The sequence below is a fragment of the Ursus arctos genome, unplaced genomic scaffold, assembly GCF_023065955.2.
Source record: "Ursus arctos isolate Adak ecotype North America unplaced genomic scaffold, UrsArc2.0 scaffold_8, whole genome shotgun sequence".
NCBI classification, from domain to species: Eukaryota; Metazoa; Chordata; class Mammalia; order Carnivora; family Ursidae; genus Ursus; species Ursus arctos.
Genome location: NW_026623100.1, coordinates 69,742,956 through 69,760,566, shown reverse-complemented (window position 1 = coordinate 69,760,566; position 17,611 = coordinate 69,742,956). Strand labels below are relative to the sequence as shown.

Below are 17,611 nucleotides of genomic sequence, written 5' to 3'. Positions count from 1 at the left end.
AGACAAACTATGGTTATTCAGATTTGAGTATTTTGTAGACATTTTCTTAAAAGTGAGTGAAGCAAGCTTGATACTTTAAGGAAAAATGACAGTATTTATTGATGATAAAATTCACTTAAAGCCAAAATTAAGTCGAAAAACTTGTGCCTGCCACTGCAAGCTTTAGAGCTTCCTAATACTTGAGTTGTCTGATGAGGTTGGTTGTGATATTTGATTTTTGAGATGTTTGAGTAATGCAGTATGTCAGTTTATGGAAGTTCTGCATAATTCTGAACCAATATTTTAAAGCAAATCAATGTAGGACCTTTAAAATCGTCCATCTATTAAAATTCCATTCAAAGCTCAAGATGAAGGGATTTTAAGGTCCAAGTACAAAAAACTCACTTATAGGGTTTAGTATTTCCATATTGTAAATAATGTCTATGAAACCACCCCTTATTGAGTTTTTGTGACTATCAAGAGTATCTTCAGTTATATGAAAAAGCTATTAAAATACTATTCTCTTCTCTCATTATATATGTGTGTGGCCAGATTTTATTCACATACTTTACCCCAAAATAGCCTATTGCAACACATTGTAGAGGCCCCTTAGAGAATCTAGCTATTTTCTATTAAGCAGACAGTGGGATTTGCAAAAATTGTGAAACCGTGTCCCTCTTTTAACTGATTTTTTTGGTTTTGAAAAATATCTTTCATAAAAACATTTAATGGGTTTATTATGATTTTGAAATATTTAAAAAATGTTTTTCTAATATGGTAAACATTGACAGAAGCTACATAAACACTCTTTGGTGTCTGTCTTGGCTTGGGCTGCCCTGACAAAATGCCTTACACTGGGTGGCCCATAAACAACAAATTTATTTCTCACAATCCTACACGGTAGGAAGTCCAAGATCAAGATGTTAGGAGATCTGGTGAGAGCCTACTTCCTGGCTTATAGATCTTAGATGCCTGTATTCTCCTGGTATCCCTGTATGGCAGAGAGCAGAGAGAAGTTCTCTTGTGACTCCTATACGGGCACTAATCACATTCCTGAGGGCTCCATCCTCATGTTCTCATCTAATCCTAAAGGGCCTCCCAAAGGCCCCACCTTCTAATACCACCACTTTGGGAGATAGAGTTTCAATGTATGACCTGGGGGGGGGGGAGGCACAAAAACTCAGTCCATAACAAAGTCCTCATTAACTTTTTAGGAGCATAAGTGTCCTGAGACCAAATATTTGAGAACCACTGGTTTAATAGAACTTTTTTTGGTGTTGGAGAAAGAGGTTAGAGCGGGGTCCAGAGAATGCTTCACCTAAAAGGGAACCTCTGACAAAAACTTGAAGACGATAAGAAAGTGAGCTGTGCTTGGAAGGCAGTAAGCCCAAAACCCAGATGCAGGAAGTTGAAGGAATAGAAGGCACTGTAGTTGTGGTGAAATGAGTGTAGTAGGAACAAGGTAACAGAAAAGTGTGGGTGTGTGGTGGTGGTGGTGGTGGTGGGGGTCCTGGTGGATCTTGTAGGACTTCCCATTGTAATGGCTTTAGTTTTCGCTCTGTGAGTAATTCGAAGCTACTGAAGTTTTTGGGCATAGTAGTGCATGTTGTGTCCTATGTTTTATTTTTTTTATTTTTATTTTTTTGTGTGTCCTATATTTTAAAAAGGTCTGTATGGTTACAGAGAATAGTCATGGAGTGGTGGGGTTAAGGATAGAAGCAGGAAGACAAGGTAGGTGTCTGGTATTGGAGATGACAGAGGAAGGTAGTTTGGGCCAGGGTTGTATCAGCAGAGGTGGAAGAAAGCATCAGAATTTTTATGTGCTGAGGATAAATCCGGTAGGATTTCCTGCTGTTTTATGTGTAGGATACAAAAAAGTGTGGTCAAGTATGATTGAAGATAATTGGCCTGAATGAATCTTGTATCTTATATGTGGTAGATTATATTGATTTTAATTTTGTTCTAGCCTTATTTCTTTTCCTTATCTTATACATTAACTTTTTTGTAGCCTCTTGTCTCTTGAAAGCTTTCTTTAGCAAAAAAAAAAAAAAAAAAAAAGAGGAATTTTTTTTTTTAGGTGGTTAAAAAAAATGTTTTAATCTGCCTAGTATTTATTTTTGCTTTCAGCAAAGCAGTGTTTCTTAGCCTTCACACTATTGACATTTTGGGCTGGACAAAAGGACAAAAGTTCTTTTTGTTGTTGTTGTTGTTGTTAGGGGTGGGCTCTTCTGTGCACTCTGTGATACTTAGCATCTCTGGCCTACCTGCTGCGTGCCAGTAGCTACTCCTGCCCCCATCCTGGCCCAGTTATGACAAATATATCTGTAGACATTGCCAAATGTTCCCTATGGGACAAAAAGGCCCTTGTTTGAGGAATGTTAAATGGAAGATCTGGGTTTAAAATATGCGGATTAAAAAAATATACTGTTTTGTTTCCACTGCATCAGTGTCCTAAAAGACCTGACTCTAGAAATCAATCTGAATAGAGAAGAAAGGAGAAGGAAAACCAGGACACATACAGATGCTTAATTTGAATCAGTCTTTTGGAACACGGTAACCTTGCCAGAGTACCTGCTAGTCAGTTTTATCAGAACTATGTTTACTTTTGGAAAGAGGGAGAATTAGTAAACGGATTCTATTCCATAAGGTGCTTTCCCCATTTTTGTTTGTAGGTCTGTTTTGGATTTGTATCTTCGACTTTTAGTGCTTGTGCATAGTGATGTGGTTTAGTCTAAAGAGCAGTGTTTCACTCATATGTGGAACATAAGGAATAGCAGGGAGGACCACAGGGGAAGGGAGGGAAAACTGAACAGGAAGAAATCAGAGGGAGACCAACAATGAGAGACTCTGGACTCTGGGGAAACAAACTGAGGGTTACAGAGGGGAGGGGACTGGAGTAACTGGGTGATGGGTATTAAGGAGGGCACGTGTTGTGATGAGTGCTGGATGTTATACGCAAGTAATGAATTGTTGAACACTACATCAAAAACTAATGTACTATAGGCTGGCTAACTGAACATAATAAAAAGAACAGTGTGAAACAGTGGGAGTAATGTACATAGAGAACTAGACTGGATCAAAACCTAAATTCAAGCTCCTGAATCTCTTATCTTCACTTCTTTCATCTGAAAAGTGACCATTTTGTTGTGGAGATGAGTTAAACTAATGTACTGAAAACCTCTTTAAAAAATATAAAGTGTTATAAGGAGCTACTCATATAAGGAAGGACATTTACAATTCTATTAGAGAATTTAAAACTTTAAAATTTAAAGTTATGTGTATGGATCAACTATGTTTCTATTGGATCCCACTGGTCTAGACGTATTAGATGTGAATTCATGGACAGTTGCCAAACGGTAAGAGGGACATCTGTAATATATGTATTCTATAGAATCCGGGAATTTTAGTGTGGGAAGGGCTTTCCATATCTATTCTTGTAGCATTCATAGATTGTATTTTCCACAAGCCTAAGGAGAGCTGTGATGCTGTGAATTTTTACTTAAATTTAACCTAGGAGTTTGAAATTTTGATTTGAATTTTTAAAAAGTCTTTTAAAAAAATTCAAATAGGATAAATGTAAAAGAGATAAGCACTAATTGTCATCAGATTAATTTATTAAGTTGTGGTTTTATCTTTATTTGAACCTGTATTTGATCATGTATAATTGCGGAACTATTACATATATCTGAGCCTGATTTTTCTCACTACTGTGCTATCCAACACAATAATAAAGTTACATGATGAAGACAGTGTTAATCAGAATAGTTTTGTTATTCTCATTTACTGGCTTTATCATAAGTAAAATGTATCAATTTATGAAATTATTAGATTACCACTTATGAATCCAAGTTAAAGGTTTTATGTTTTCTATTTCTGCATCTTCTATTAGGTTAAGAAGGATTTTTGCTGCTATTGTTGCCAAAAAAAAAAAAATTTGGAAAAACTCTAATTCAACCCTCTCATTTTACAAATTTAGAGTCTGATTCTAAGAAACCATTCCCCAAATCTCACACAACTGAATCTCCACTAAAACTCCTTTCCTGATGTCTTAATCTTGTGTAGGCAAAGTATTTCCATGAATATGGTAATAGTCTAAAGAATAGAATATTGAGTAAAGGTGGTTTGATCTAGAACATCTTGATTTAAATTAGGTCTTTAAATGTCCATTGTATAAAACCACTGTTTAAAAACATGTTTTTTTAAATTTAATTCTTTATTCTAGTTAACACATAGTGTAATATTGGTTTCGGGAATAGAATTCAGTGATTCATCATTTACATATAACACCCAGCGCTCAACACTACAAGTGCCCTCCTTAATGCCCATCACCCATTTAACCCATTCCCCTGCCCACCTCCCCTCCAGCATCCCTCAGTTTATTCTCTATAGTTAAAATCCTTATGGTTTGTCTCCCTCTCTGTTATCTTATTTTTCCTTCCTTTCACCTGTGTTCATCTGTTTTGTTTCTTAAATTCCACATATGAGGGAAATCATATGGTATGTCTTTCTGACTTATTTCACTTAGCATTTTACCCTGTAGGTCCATCTGTGTTGTTGAAAATGGCAAGAGTTTATTCTTTTTGATGGCTGAGTAACTCTGTGTGTGTGTATGTATGTGTGTATAATCACCTCTTTATCCATTTATCAGTCGATGGACATTTGGATTCTTTCCATACTTTGGCTATTGATAATGCTATAAACATTGGGGTGCATGTACCCCTTCAAATCCGTAATTTTGTATCCTTTGGGTAAATATCTATTAGTGCAATTGCTGGGTCATAGGGTAGTTCTATTTTTAACTTCTTGAGGAACCTCTGTACTGTTTTCCAGAGTGGCTGCACCAGTTTGCATTCCCACCAACATGTAAGAGGGTCCCTTTTCTCCGCGTCCTTGCCAACATCTGTTTCTTGTGTTGTTAATTGTAGCCATTCTGTCAGGTGTGAGGTGGTATCTCATAGGGTTTTGATTTGTATTTCCCTGATGAGTAATGTTGAGCGTCTTTTCATGTGTCTGTTAGCCGTCTGTAGGTCTTTGGAAAGATGTCTATTCCTGTCTATTGCCCGTTTCTTAATTGGATTATCTGGTTTTTTGGGGTGTTGAGGTTGATAAATTCTTTAGATTTTGGATACTACCCCTTTATCAGACATGTCCTTTGCAAATATCTTCTCCCATTCTGTAGGTTGCCTTTTAGTTTTGTTGTTTCTTACTGTACAGAAGCTTTTTATCTTGATGAAGTCCCAATAGTTCATTTTTGCTTTTGTTTCCCTTGCCTCTGGTGATGTGTCTAGTAAGTTGCTATGCTGATGTCAAAGAGATTGCTGCCTGTGTCCTCTAGGATTTTGATTGTTTCCTCTCACATTTAGGTCTTCCATTGTGTATAGTGTAAGAAAGTGGTCCAGCTTCATTCTTCTACGTGCTGCTGTCCAATTTTCCCAGCACCACTTATTGAAAAGACTGTCTTTTTTCCATTGGATATTATTTCCTGCTTTGTAGAAGATTAGTTGACCATGCTTGGTCTTAAATTCCCTGTTTGTTCTCTTCCCCTAATTTTCTCTGGATTGTTAGTTTGAGCTTCAAAAATACAAGGGTAGGAGCTTTATCTGTGGCGCTGGAAACTTTCTTCATGATTCTATTAACTATTGAAGCAGGTGAAGGCAGGTGAAGGAAGCTGACTGACAACCACAGAATAGGTTATTCTGTTTACCCAGTCAATCTTTTCCAGGGCGCCTGGGTGGCTCAGTTGATTGGGCGTCCAGCTCTTGAGTTTTGGCTCAGGTCATGATATAAGGGGTTGTGAGGTTGAGCCCAGCATCAGATTCCACACCCAGCGTAGAGATTTGAGATTATCTCTTCCTCTCCCTCTGCCCCTACCTGCTCTTAAAAAAACAAAAACAAAAACTTTTCCACAGTGGGGAGCTTTGGTGACCATCACACAGGACTTACAAACTTACATGTTGATTCTTAGGGGCTCATCCATATTTCTCTTCTTCAGACTTTTAGTAAATCCTGTGGTCTTTCTCCATCAGAATTACTAATCATCCTGCAGAATTAGTTATTGTCCACTAATAGGAATAGATTCTTAATACCAGTAATTTCTTCAAGCAAAGTAGATGTACTGTTCTCTCAACTGTGACTATTTCCTTTTGTTTCTCAAGCAAGGCCTCTTGAGTACTTCAATCCATTTCTAGATGTTGCTGGCATTAGGTGAGAGCATATGCAAACCAGGCTCAGATTTTTTTTTCTCCCTCCTGCTGTGAAACTCCACGTGAGGTCATTTGTATGGGTTGAGGGAGGGTTAACAGTGTGGAGGAGTAGGCTCCTGGTAGTTTGAGCATGCCATTCAACTTTGGGCTTTCTTTGGGCTTATACTGTATATACCCCTTCATTTAATGAAGAAGTCCTCCTGGCTACATTTGCTTTTTATACCTAAAAGTGGTGTGGTTCTTGAAAGACTTAAGTATTGTTTTTCCTTTTCCTATTTTCTCAGGCGAATGATCACATGACCCTTTGGGTGAATGCCGGGAAGAATGTTCTTGTATTCTAGCACATGACCTCTTGAGTACCTGGTCTTCCCTCTATAAGGAATAATAGGTCTATGAACTGACTCAAGTCTGGGAATTGGAAAAGGCCTGTCACTTCAAATAACAGTGGCTTAAGGCCTTTCTTATCCTGAAGTGTTTTCGTTTATTCAATAAAAGTCTTTAGTAGGTTGTCCATTGCTGATTATTTTTTTTTTCTCCTTAGAGACGCCAGGATCAAAAAAGCATAGGCTGTAATCTGTAGATCAGACCATAATGACTACCACCAAATTAATTAGGAGGAAATAAAAACCATAGCTAGTACCCAGATGTCCCTAAATCTTAACTCTTTCGTTAGCTTTCCAGTGGCTAGTTTCAGCTTTCAGGCTTAGGTGTTAAGTCTTAGGGCTTCTGTTCTGTTTCTCTGAGAGAACATTTATACTTTGATAAGATTTTATATTCCTGTCCTCCATGTTTCTTTCATCTTTTATCTTTTTAATCTTCTGAGTTTTGAGGTATTCTCTCAAAATTTCCTTCTATTCCATTTATCTTTATTTTGTGTTGATTTTTTTTCCCCATTGCAGTTTTACATTTCGTATGTGTATTTCTCCCTGATCTGAGTTGCTGCATCTTAATGACCACTTAGTCATATAAAAATGTGTTCTCTTTTGACCATTTGAAAACAGAAATCAGACTTCTGAGAAACAATTATTTGCTATTTCATTCAATATATTTATTCCCTAGGGGACCATTTCCTTGGTTTTTTAAAAATTGGTTTTCTCTCTTGCTCTTTTTAAAAGTCCAGTATTTTTTTTTTTTTCATCATAGAAAGAAATTGATAGTTCTGAAGTGTTAACTCCAGGTCATGTAGGAATTGAGCTGTATCCTATCACGATAAATGTTGGTTCTTGCCTGAATTTGGGGAATATTTTATACGTGAATATTGGTTTTACTAGTTTTTAGAATCCCAACAATCTAGAGAAAAACTAGCAAGAGCTATAGTTACAGTAGAGAGCTTTGCCTCTGTGCTAAAGATCTCTTCCCGCTCTACACTTTATGTGGCCAGCCATGCCAGTGACAGAGCTTGGATGTACCTAACTTACCTTAGGGTCTTTCCATGCCTGGCTTTCCTTAATGGTGTCCAGGACTTAGCCTGTTGTCCTCAATCAAAGAAGAATCCAGGAGTTGTATAATGATGCTGATAGGGTCCAAATGTTACTAATTGACAGAGTGGGGAGTACAAACATTGTGTCTCCTGTGGATTCACCCTCTGCCCTTGTGCCTAGCATTCACCCCTTTGGGTTATAGGTTGTTAGAAGTCTGCATGAGGGAAAGTAGTTCCTCTCACAGCAGTAGAAGGAGGTCTCCAGTGGACTTTATTTGGCCTCCTTCTATTATACCACATCTGTCCAATATCTATTAGAAACTTGGAAATTTCTAGAAAATAAAGATTGCTCTCCTCTTTTCCAGTGATTATATATACTTGCTATTTTTCCTGTTCTCTTGGTTATTTCAACTGAATTTTCTTAAAAGTGGAAGGCAGTGAAGTTAGATACATTTTTATCTATCTTGTTCAATGTAATGTTTTTAAACCTATATGTTCAATTTGATAAAAGAAATTACGTGCCTTTTTTTTTTTTTTTTTGAGCGAGAGGCGAGAGCATGCATGTACATGAGGTGGCGGGGGGGAGAAGCAGAAGGGGAGAGAGACTCTTAAGCAGGCTCTACACCTAGCATGGAGCCTGACTCAGAGCTCTGTCTCACGACCCTGAGATCATGACCTGAGCCAAAAATCAAGAGTCCCTTGCTTAACCAGCTGAGTCACCCAGGTGCCCCCAGGCATATAAAGATTTTAAGGTTTGTTTACATACCAAACTTATAATAAGGCTAATTTCAAATTTATAGAAGGCTTATTTCATTTAATTGTGACAGCTGTCTGTCCAGAAGCTAATTAGTACTTATTATTTGCTTTTAGAAAATGGATTCTACATCTCTGTTGCCAACATTTTTAGACATGGATCTGACAATATCACACATAGAATGTTTTCCCAAGGACATTCTGGTGAAATTTCAAGGCAGAAATAATATTGAATGTGAGTTTGACTACCACATACTACAGAGGGAAATACAGCATATTCCAAAAGTAAAAAATAATGTGGACATTGATGAATTTTGTTTGGTAGAGGAAAGAGTATCTGGAGAATGGCAGAGAGGAAGAGTCATGGAAAAGAAAAATGAACTCTATACAGTGCTCCTCATAGATCATGGAGAAGAACTAAGAGTTGATGGTACACAGGTTGCTTCAGCCTGTGGAAACTTATTTGAGCTACCACCACGGGTAATAGTTGGTATTTTTGCCAACATACTACCAAATGGGGAAAGATGGCCTCCTAAGGCTTTGAATTATTTCAAGTCATTAGTAGGATTACAAGTGAAAGGTTGTGTACAAGCTGTTTTGCCTCTTCAAATGATTCTTCTTGAAGTGCCAAAAATTATATCCCAGGTTCTTGAACTACAATTAGGCAGACTTATCGACGGGGATTCATTTCGCCTTATTGTGGAAATGTTAAAAGAATTCCCGAAGGAAATGCCGGATTTACTAAAACATAAAAGACCTGACTTATCATTAAGTAATAGTGATACTTCACTTGATATTCAACACATTTTGGCTAATTTGCAACCATCTTTGTCAGTAGGCAGGATTGAAAGTATAAAGGTATCTTCTGCATCGAGCCCAAGTAAATTTTATTGTCAACTAATTAAATGGATTCCAGAGTTAGAAAACTTAACAGTGTGTATGACTTTGCATTATGATACTATCAGTCAAGAAAGTAGTCCCACGTGTGATAACTTTGGACTACTTTGTGTTGCCAAAAGGAGAAATGGACAGTGGCATAGAGGAATTCTTCAGCAGCTCTTGCCCAATAATCAAGTGAAAATCTGGTTCATGGATTATGGCAGTAGTGAGGCCATACCCTCCATCCATGTAAAGAAACTTAAACAGGATTTTATTTTAGTACCACTATTTTCATTTCCATGTTCTCTGACATATTTACACAGTCCAGATAGAGATGCCAGAAAATCTCAACTGAGTATATTTAAACAAGCCTTGTTAGGACAAATAGTATATGCACACATTGACTGGTTCAATAAGGATGAACATCTGTATTATGTAACACTACAAACCCAGGAGCCTACAATCAATTCTAAGGCTCTGCTGAAGACTGTAGGCACACGAGTACTCTGTCCAGTGTCTGAATCAAAAGTCTCTAATATGTTCAAGGAGACGAGTGCTTCTGATGTAAACAGCTTTGCAGTTGACTGTTTTACTGGAAATACTGAACCATCGATACACTCTCCAAATAAAAACACTTTAAAAGTAGGTTTTCCTATTAAAACTGTAGAGATGGAGATAGAGGCTGCCTATATAGCTTTTGTGGCCTATGTATTAAACCCATCAAATTTCTGGGTACGCACCAATGAACATCAGAATGAACTTCAAGATATAATGAAAAATATAAACAAATCTTATGATTTGTGTGAAAATGATGAACTGATTCTAAGAAATCCCAAACCTGGATTATTTTGTTGTGCTAGATACAGCAAGGACAGACATTTTTATAGAGCTGTAATCACTGAAATTAATGGTTATAAGATCAATGTTTATTTTTTAGATTATGGAAATACTGATTCCATACCATTTTTTGATGTAAAAATTTTGCTTCCAGAGTTTTGTGAGTTGCCTGCCTTAGCCATGTGCTGTTCACTCGCACATGTATTTCCTGTTGAAGATTTATGGGTGAAGGCAGCAATTGACTATTTTAAAAAAATTGTCTTGAACAAAGCAATTTTGCTTCAAGTTACAGCAAAAAAAGATGACAAGTACATTGTAAATATTCAGAGTATTGAAGCCTCAGAAGATATTGATGTTGTCTCTCTTATGTTACAATCTGGATATGCAGAATATTGGGAAGTAGAACCAGAATGTTATCCCATTTCTCTAAGTGAATATTCAGTGTTAAGTTTAAAACCTAAAAACAAAGTTAATATTAAAGTCCTATCTGCCCTTCTTAAAGGACCTAAACCTAAGAAGTACCATTCAAACAAGCTAAAAGAAAGTAGCTTGTCTTTGTTAAAGTCCCCAGCTGTTAATTTCTCAGATTTAAAAAATCCTTTTGCCTTGTCTGTGGGACCTGAGTCGCTACGACTTTATAAAGAATATATGTTTAAACCAGGAACAGTCCTTGAAGTCAAGTGTTGTTCTTATTATGGCCCAGGTGACTTTTCATGCCAGCTTCGATGTAAGTTAGAGGACCTAAAATCCCTAATGGAACAAATTCAGAGTTATTACAGCATTCATTCTGATCCTTATCAGATTGGGCAGATTGCTTGTGTTGCTAAGTATTCCAAAGATGGGAAGTGGTATAGAGCTGCTATTTTGACTCAGGTATCAAGAAAAGAATTTGACGTAGCATTTGTTGATTATGGTTACCAAGAAAGGGTATTAGTTAAAGATATTTGTGCTATTAACCCATGTTTTCTTTCTTTAGAAGGCCAAGCCTTCAGATGTAGTCTTAGCCATTTAGTTGAACCCATTAGTTGTAAATTCCGTTGGACAAGGGAAGCATGCAGAGATTTCGGGAATTTTATTTCTTCATCAAGAGGATTATTGACTTGTGTCATTTATGCCTTAGTTCTCATATATCCAAACTGTTTATGTAACTTAGTGGATTTACAGTCTCCACTGACTAGTGCAAACGAATTTATTAATCATGGCTCAGCACCGTATAATACATTATCAAAGCCATTTCCATGTTCAGTTAGTCTTTACAGTTACTACTATTCTTCCTTTAACATAAAAATTGGAAGTGAAGAGGAAATATACATATCTCACATATATAGTCCCAAAAAGTTTTACTGCCAACTCAGTAGAAACAATAAAGACCTAGAGATGATAGAAACAAAAATCACAGAGATTAGTAACCTCAAAAATTGTCCAAAATATGATCCTAGTAAAATGAGATTGTGCATATCTAAGTATGTGGAGGATGGTCTCTCTTACCGAGCTTTAGCGATGCCAACAAATTCACTAACTGACTTTCTGGTCTATTTTGTGGACTTTGGAAATAAGCAGTTAGCAGAAGAAAGTACATTGAGGGCTATTTCAGATCAGTTTCCAGAGTTGCTATTTACACCTATGCAAGCTATTAAGTGTTTTTTGTCAGATCTTAGGGATGTAGATATTCCAGCAGAAATCTGTAGCTGGTTTGAAGATAATTTCTTGGGAAAACCGTTAAGGGCAATAATATTGTCCAGGGAGTCAGATGGCCAGCTTGGTGTAGAATTGTATGATGGATGTCAACATATAAATCAGGAAATTAAAATGTTGCTTCATGCTTATGGAAAAAAACAGTGTGACCAAGCACAGTGTGTGGAAAAGGGTCCTAAAATAAGCGAGAATAAGAGACTTGCTGTTTCTTTGAAAGGCAAAATAGAAAATAACTATCACCGTAATACGATAAATAAAACTAATCTAGTAACATACTCTGAAAGCAAAATAGATCAATTAACAAATCCTGGAAGTACATACGGCAAGCTTTTGAAACCATCAGTTTGTTACAAAATTGAACCTGTGTCAAAAAACAAAGTAAAATCTTTGAATGATGGACTAAAAAATAAAGGTGTAAAAAATGTCTCTGGATCTGCACATACAAAAAATGTCTCTGGATCTGCGCATACAAAAAATGTCTCTGGATCTGCGCATACAAAAAGTGTCCCTGGATCTAATGAAAATGATGTGGGCCACAAATCAGTAAAGGTTGTATCGCAGTCTTTTATCCGAGAACTAAATCAAGCAGCCTCTCCAAGCCCATCTAATCTTACTAGACCACAGATCAAAGATCTTCCTCAACCTCAAATCTACTTGAATGCCAAAGTTAAAGGATATGTTTCTAATATCAGTAATCCAGCAAGTTTCCATATCCAGCTTGCGGAGAATGAAAATCTAATCATCAGACTAGCAGATGCTCTAAATGAAAGAAGATTGAATGTAGTGAAAAAGAGAAAATCAGTGAAGCCTATGGTGGGAGACCTTGTAGTTGCAGAATACTCTGGTGACCATGCCATTTACAGAGCAGTTATTAAGAAAATTTTGCCAGGAAATTCTTTTGAAGTGGAATTTATTGACTATGGTAACACTGCAGTAATAAGCACATCCAAAATTTATGAGTTTCAGAGGGAATTCTTGACCATTCCTCCGCTAGGAATCCATTCATTTCTTAGTGGAGTTAAGTGGAATGAGCCTGATGAAATATGGGACAGTAAAACTGTGGATTATTTTGTATCAAGAGTGAGTAACAAAGCAGTTTCTTGTGAATTTCTGAAAAAGCATGGGCAGAAATGGGAAGTCAACATTGTTTGTGACGGAACATGTGTCATTAATGAACTACTGAAATGGACAGCCTGTTCAAAACTACAGAAAACAGTATCGCAGCTGCCTGTGGCTGTCTCTCAAAAGGTGAGCTCTGGGGAGGATAATGAAAGGAAGGAAGGAAAGTCAAAGGAGTATGAAGGTTCTGGGATCCTTCAACCATCCTGCCAACAGCTGGTTAAGATTCCGTTTGAAGAGTTAAAACCTGGACAACTTGAAAAGTCTGAGATACTTTATGTCTCAAAAAGTGGGACATTTTATGTGAAGTTATCCAAAAATAAAAAAATCTTGGCAGATTTAACAGTACTAATCACTAAAGAAGGACAGAAACCCTTTTTATCAATGGAAAACATTGAAAAAGGTTTAGAGTGCTTGGCAAAATCTAAAAACACCTTGAAATGGTATCGATCAAAAGTAGCAAAGAAGTATGTTGATGAGAAAGTGCTTGTTTTTTTAGTAGATCGTGGTAGGTATGAAATAGTACCTTTAGGTAATACCAAGGTGCTTAGTAATGAAATTAGAAATATTCCAAGACAAGCTGTGCCTTGTAAATGGATTTGGTTTGAAAATTTTAGAAACCGGTCATTTGAGTCCATTGTGTCTTTGTTTGCTCATTTGGACATAAATATTCTTTTCCTGAAATACTTAAACTCTGTGTGGAAAGTGGACATTTTGGTAGATGGCCTGTTACTTTTGGAATACTTAAATACGGTTCATATTGAAAACAAACTTAAATCTTCAGCATCTATTTTTAGTGTGGAATCTAAGACTCCTGTGTCATCATGTACAATAAGATCATATACTTGGGTCCAACTCCAAAATGGAAAGCAATATTCTGGTATTGCCACTGCTGTTTGTGATCCGTCAGATTTCTGTGTTCAGTTAGAAGACTTCTTCGACACAATGAAATCGCTCTTTGTGTTGCTGTCTGATCTACCAGAAAACTTGCAAAGAGTGCCTCAAGAGTGCCTAACTCCCGGTGCTAGTTGTTTGTTCAAATACGATTTGGAAGATCAGTGGAATAGAGTAGAGATCTCTGAAGTCTCTAATCAGTCCTTATTACTTGTGTTGATCGACTATGGATTTTCTGTTTACATACCTTATTCAGACATAAAAAATCTGAAAGTTGTTCCTGTCGAACTTTTGGATATACCAAGGTTAAGTTATCCTTGTATCTTACATGGTATCTTACCCGCTAAAGGGAAACACTGGAATGAAGAAGTGAAAAGTTTCTTTCAAGATTTCCTAAGTAAACCAGGCTTAGTTTTTCAGTTTAGGAAGTGTAATTTTGAAACAAAACTGGAAGTAGATGTCATTCATGAGAAAAACAATTTGGCAGATATGTTAGTTGCATCTGGTCTTGCAGTATATTCTAAAGGTTCAGATTCTCTTAAAGATGGGGTTACTACTACTGGATCTACAAAAATCCAGTATCAATTACAGAGTAAGCCTGTCTTCCCATTGTTAGATCAAAATTGTTACAAAAGAGAAAATATAAGTTGTACATGCACAGAGAAACAAAAGCTGAAAGAGAAAACTGTAAAGAGGAAAGAGGTCTATAAGAACCTCTTAAGGAAAAGCCATATCAGTGAAAGACTATATTCTAGAAATGTAACTCTGGGGAAGAAGGCTGACATTGGAAAACATAATCCCCTAAGTATTGTTACATTTGATACGTGTTCAGTAGCTTCATTTTGGAAACTAACTAATTGCTTAAAGACCAACACCAACTGCAAAGAAAACACTTTTGAAAAACTACCAGCTGAAGAAGTACAGGAAAATAACACAACGGATTTAAGAATAGCAGTAAAAGCATTGCATGCTAATGAAAAAACGGTATCAGAGGAACACTTACATGGTAAGTCGCTATTTTTAAAGAGATTATTTTTTTGCAGATTCTATTTTTGATTTTTTAAAAGCTTATATGTCAAAATTATCCAAATTGAAAATATCATACTGCAAGAAAACTTACTAAAAAATCTGAATAAATGGATAAACTCGGAGTGATCACTTAATTATAAAATGGTATGTGACTATTCCTTTTTTAAATGGTGACCTTTGAGAATGTAATGAAAGTGGAGAGCATTTTTAACCATACATGCATGCACACATCCATGACACTTTTTAAAATTTAATTAGCCAACATGTAGTACATCATTAGTCTCAGATGTAGTATTCAATTTATCAGTTGCATATAACATGACATTTTACAGATAATTTCAAGGGTTTCACAAGACTAAAGCCCCATAGAGCTCAGGTTAATAAATCTTGCTATTAGTGAGCTCCTGGGCTCATTTTGAAGAACCAATTTTCTGTTCTAGGTTTCTTATCGGATGAAATAGATCTTTAGGTTTTTTTAGAATGCTTTCAGCATATTGCTCATGCAGTTTAAACTTATGGAATAAACTGGAACTTATTTCCTCTTAAATTTTTTAGATGTCAAACTGATTCTGTAATGTTAAAATATTGTTATAGCTAGAGTATTGTCTGATTTTGCTTATGCACATTATTTTCTGTGTGGATTAGTTACTGAGGATTTTGTAGGCTGTAAATGTTCCCTGTTTAGTGAACGGACTATAAATCTTATTCCATGTTATAACTCGTATTATAGCAGGTTACATTCTTTTAATCAGTGGGGGGGATCTTGTTTTTATTGTTGTATTTTAGAAAGTATTTCATTTGAGTTCATATTTAGGTGTTTTATAGTGAATTGATAAATGTTTTCAAATTGGCTCTTATTTCTGAATGTTTTGTATTAGCAGTTACGGTAGAGTGCTTACTATGTTCTTAGTATTATGTACTAAGATTTTTGTATGTATTCCCTCATTTAAAGCTTACCTAACTCCGAAGTAGGTTGATTTTTAGGTTTGAATGGAGTCTGATAACTAGTACCCATTTCTTTGCCTGAATTCTAAATCACTTTAGAGAGGGACGAGGAGAGAAACGATTGGTGAGCAAAATATCACATTTATTAAAATCAAAAACAATATTGATAAATATGGTTTTATATCAGTGGGAAAATGGATTTGCCAACACTGAATCAATAATTCAGACTTCTCTGCAGAGGCACAGAGGAGAACTTCTCCATATGGGGGGGGCCTGCCCATGTGAAACGTATGACTTGAGGCATTTATCTTCAAAAAGGGAGGGAGGAAGAAGAGGCTAAACTAACCTATGCCTTTGCCCTTCTATGCAGACCAGTCAGATTGGCCCTTCTCCTGCTGTAAGTGAGGGAGCAAACAAACCAGAGGAGGGTTAGACTAGGAGAGTGCCTCAACTGTGAATACTTCTACATGGAAGGAAACCTCAGGAATGGGAAGAAGTACCCCCCCCCCAAAGTATCACTATCTTATGGATGAGGCTCAGGAAAATTAAAGAAGTTGTTCTTGGATATAAAGACAGAATCTCAGTTCCTTAATTACTTGCAACTCTGATGTCTCCAACTCCAAAGTTTTTTGTTAATTACTTATAGTGCCTTTGCAAAGCAGTTCAGTCATTTGAGGAATAGTTTTCAATAAGCTTTTGGCCCTCAGCCAATGCATTTTAGCACTTACATAATTTCTTTTATTCCACATGCGTATATTTCCACCTTCATGTTTTTATCAAAATCTTAATACCCGACTGTGGGGTCCCTATCTCCGTCCCACCTCCTGCGTTCGTAGCACACAGTGAATCAATGAGGGAAGTAAGTAAAGGTAGCTATTACAAAAGCAGTTGACCAAACTGCTTTTTTAGTTCTGAAAAATAAAACTTGAAGTTTCGTTTAGGGGAAAAATCATAACTGAGACCAATATAAGAAACATGGTTTCATGGACTTACTAATGTACTGTACGTTTTAAAACAAAACAAAATAAGAAAACGTCAGTTGGTTTCTAACATTTGTTACTCGTCCAATGGCAGCACTGTAGTAACCGCTGCTGTTTGCTATTACTGCCTGCTCCGAACCTAGGGCAATTTTTTTTTTTCTTCTTGGTTAAGGTTACCAATATTTGAAACTCCCTTCCCTATTAAAGAAGCTAGAAAAGTGGCTCTGGAGACGATTGTGGATAACTTCCTGGATTATTTTGTGAGAGAAAATATTAATTCTGGACTCTGTTGAAAACTCTTAGTCTATTCCTCTGGTGTTTGGAGTCCAAACTATACATAATGAGTCACAGTAATTCTGTGCTAAACGTAGTGTCATTGTGTTAGAAATGGCCTTGAAGTATAATGGACTTACTTTGCCTTGCCCAGGTATGTTTTTACTTATAGAAGTTACTGCCTCTTGCATTTAGAAAATGGGCTTACCTTTCCTATAGTTTCAGCCTACTATAACATACCAACATTAAAATATTCAAGCTAATTGTTTTTATTTGCAGCCTATTTTCTCAAAATAAGTTACTAGTGTGTTTCCAGGACATTTTAGCTGTTGCTTGCTTTTTTTTTTTCCCCCCTGCACGTCCTTGAATAGATAATTATGGGAACCAGAGAATGTAATAACCCTTTAAAAAAGCTCAAAAATATCTAGTTACTCCTTGGTAACAAAACAGTGCTTGATGTTGATATGGGCTGCTTTCCTACAGGTGCTTATTTAACTGGAGGACCTTTTTGAAAGAAATCTGGAATGGCAACCCATTTTTGAGAGTTTCGTCTGACCTTTTACATTTGAGATGATATCGCTAGATATCCAAAGGAGAATGGCCGA

General features: G+C 36.5%; 1 protein-coding gene across 1 annotated transcript in view; it reads left to right on the top strand.

Moving 5' to 3' along the window:
- Positions 1–8,475: 8,475 nt before the first annotated feature.
- Positions 8,476–17,611, top strand: part of TDRD15 (tudor domain containing 15) — a 120,031-nt gene continuing 110,895 nt past the window's right edge. The window contains exons 1-2 of the mRNA XM_048222864.1: positions 8,476–14,785; positions 15,761–15,776. Coding sequence (XP_048078821.1) covers positions 8,476–14,785; positions 15,761–15,776 — 6,326 coding nt within the window. The remainder of the gene's footprint in view (positions 14,786–15,760; positions 15,777–17,611) is intronic.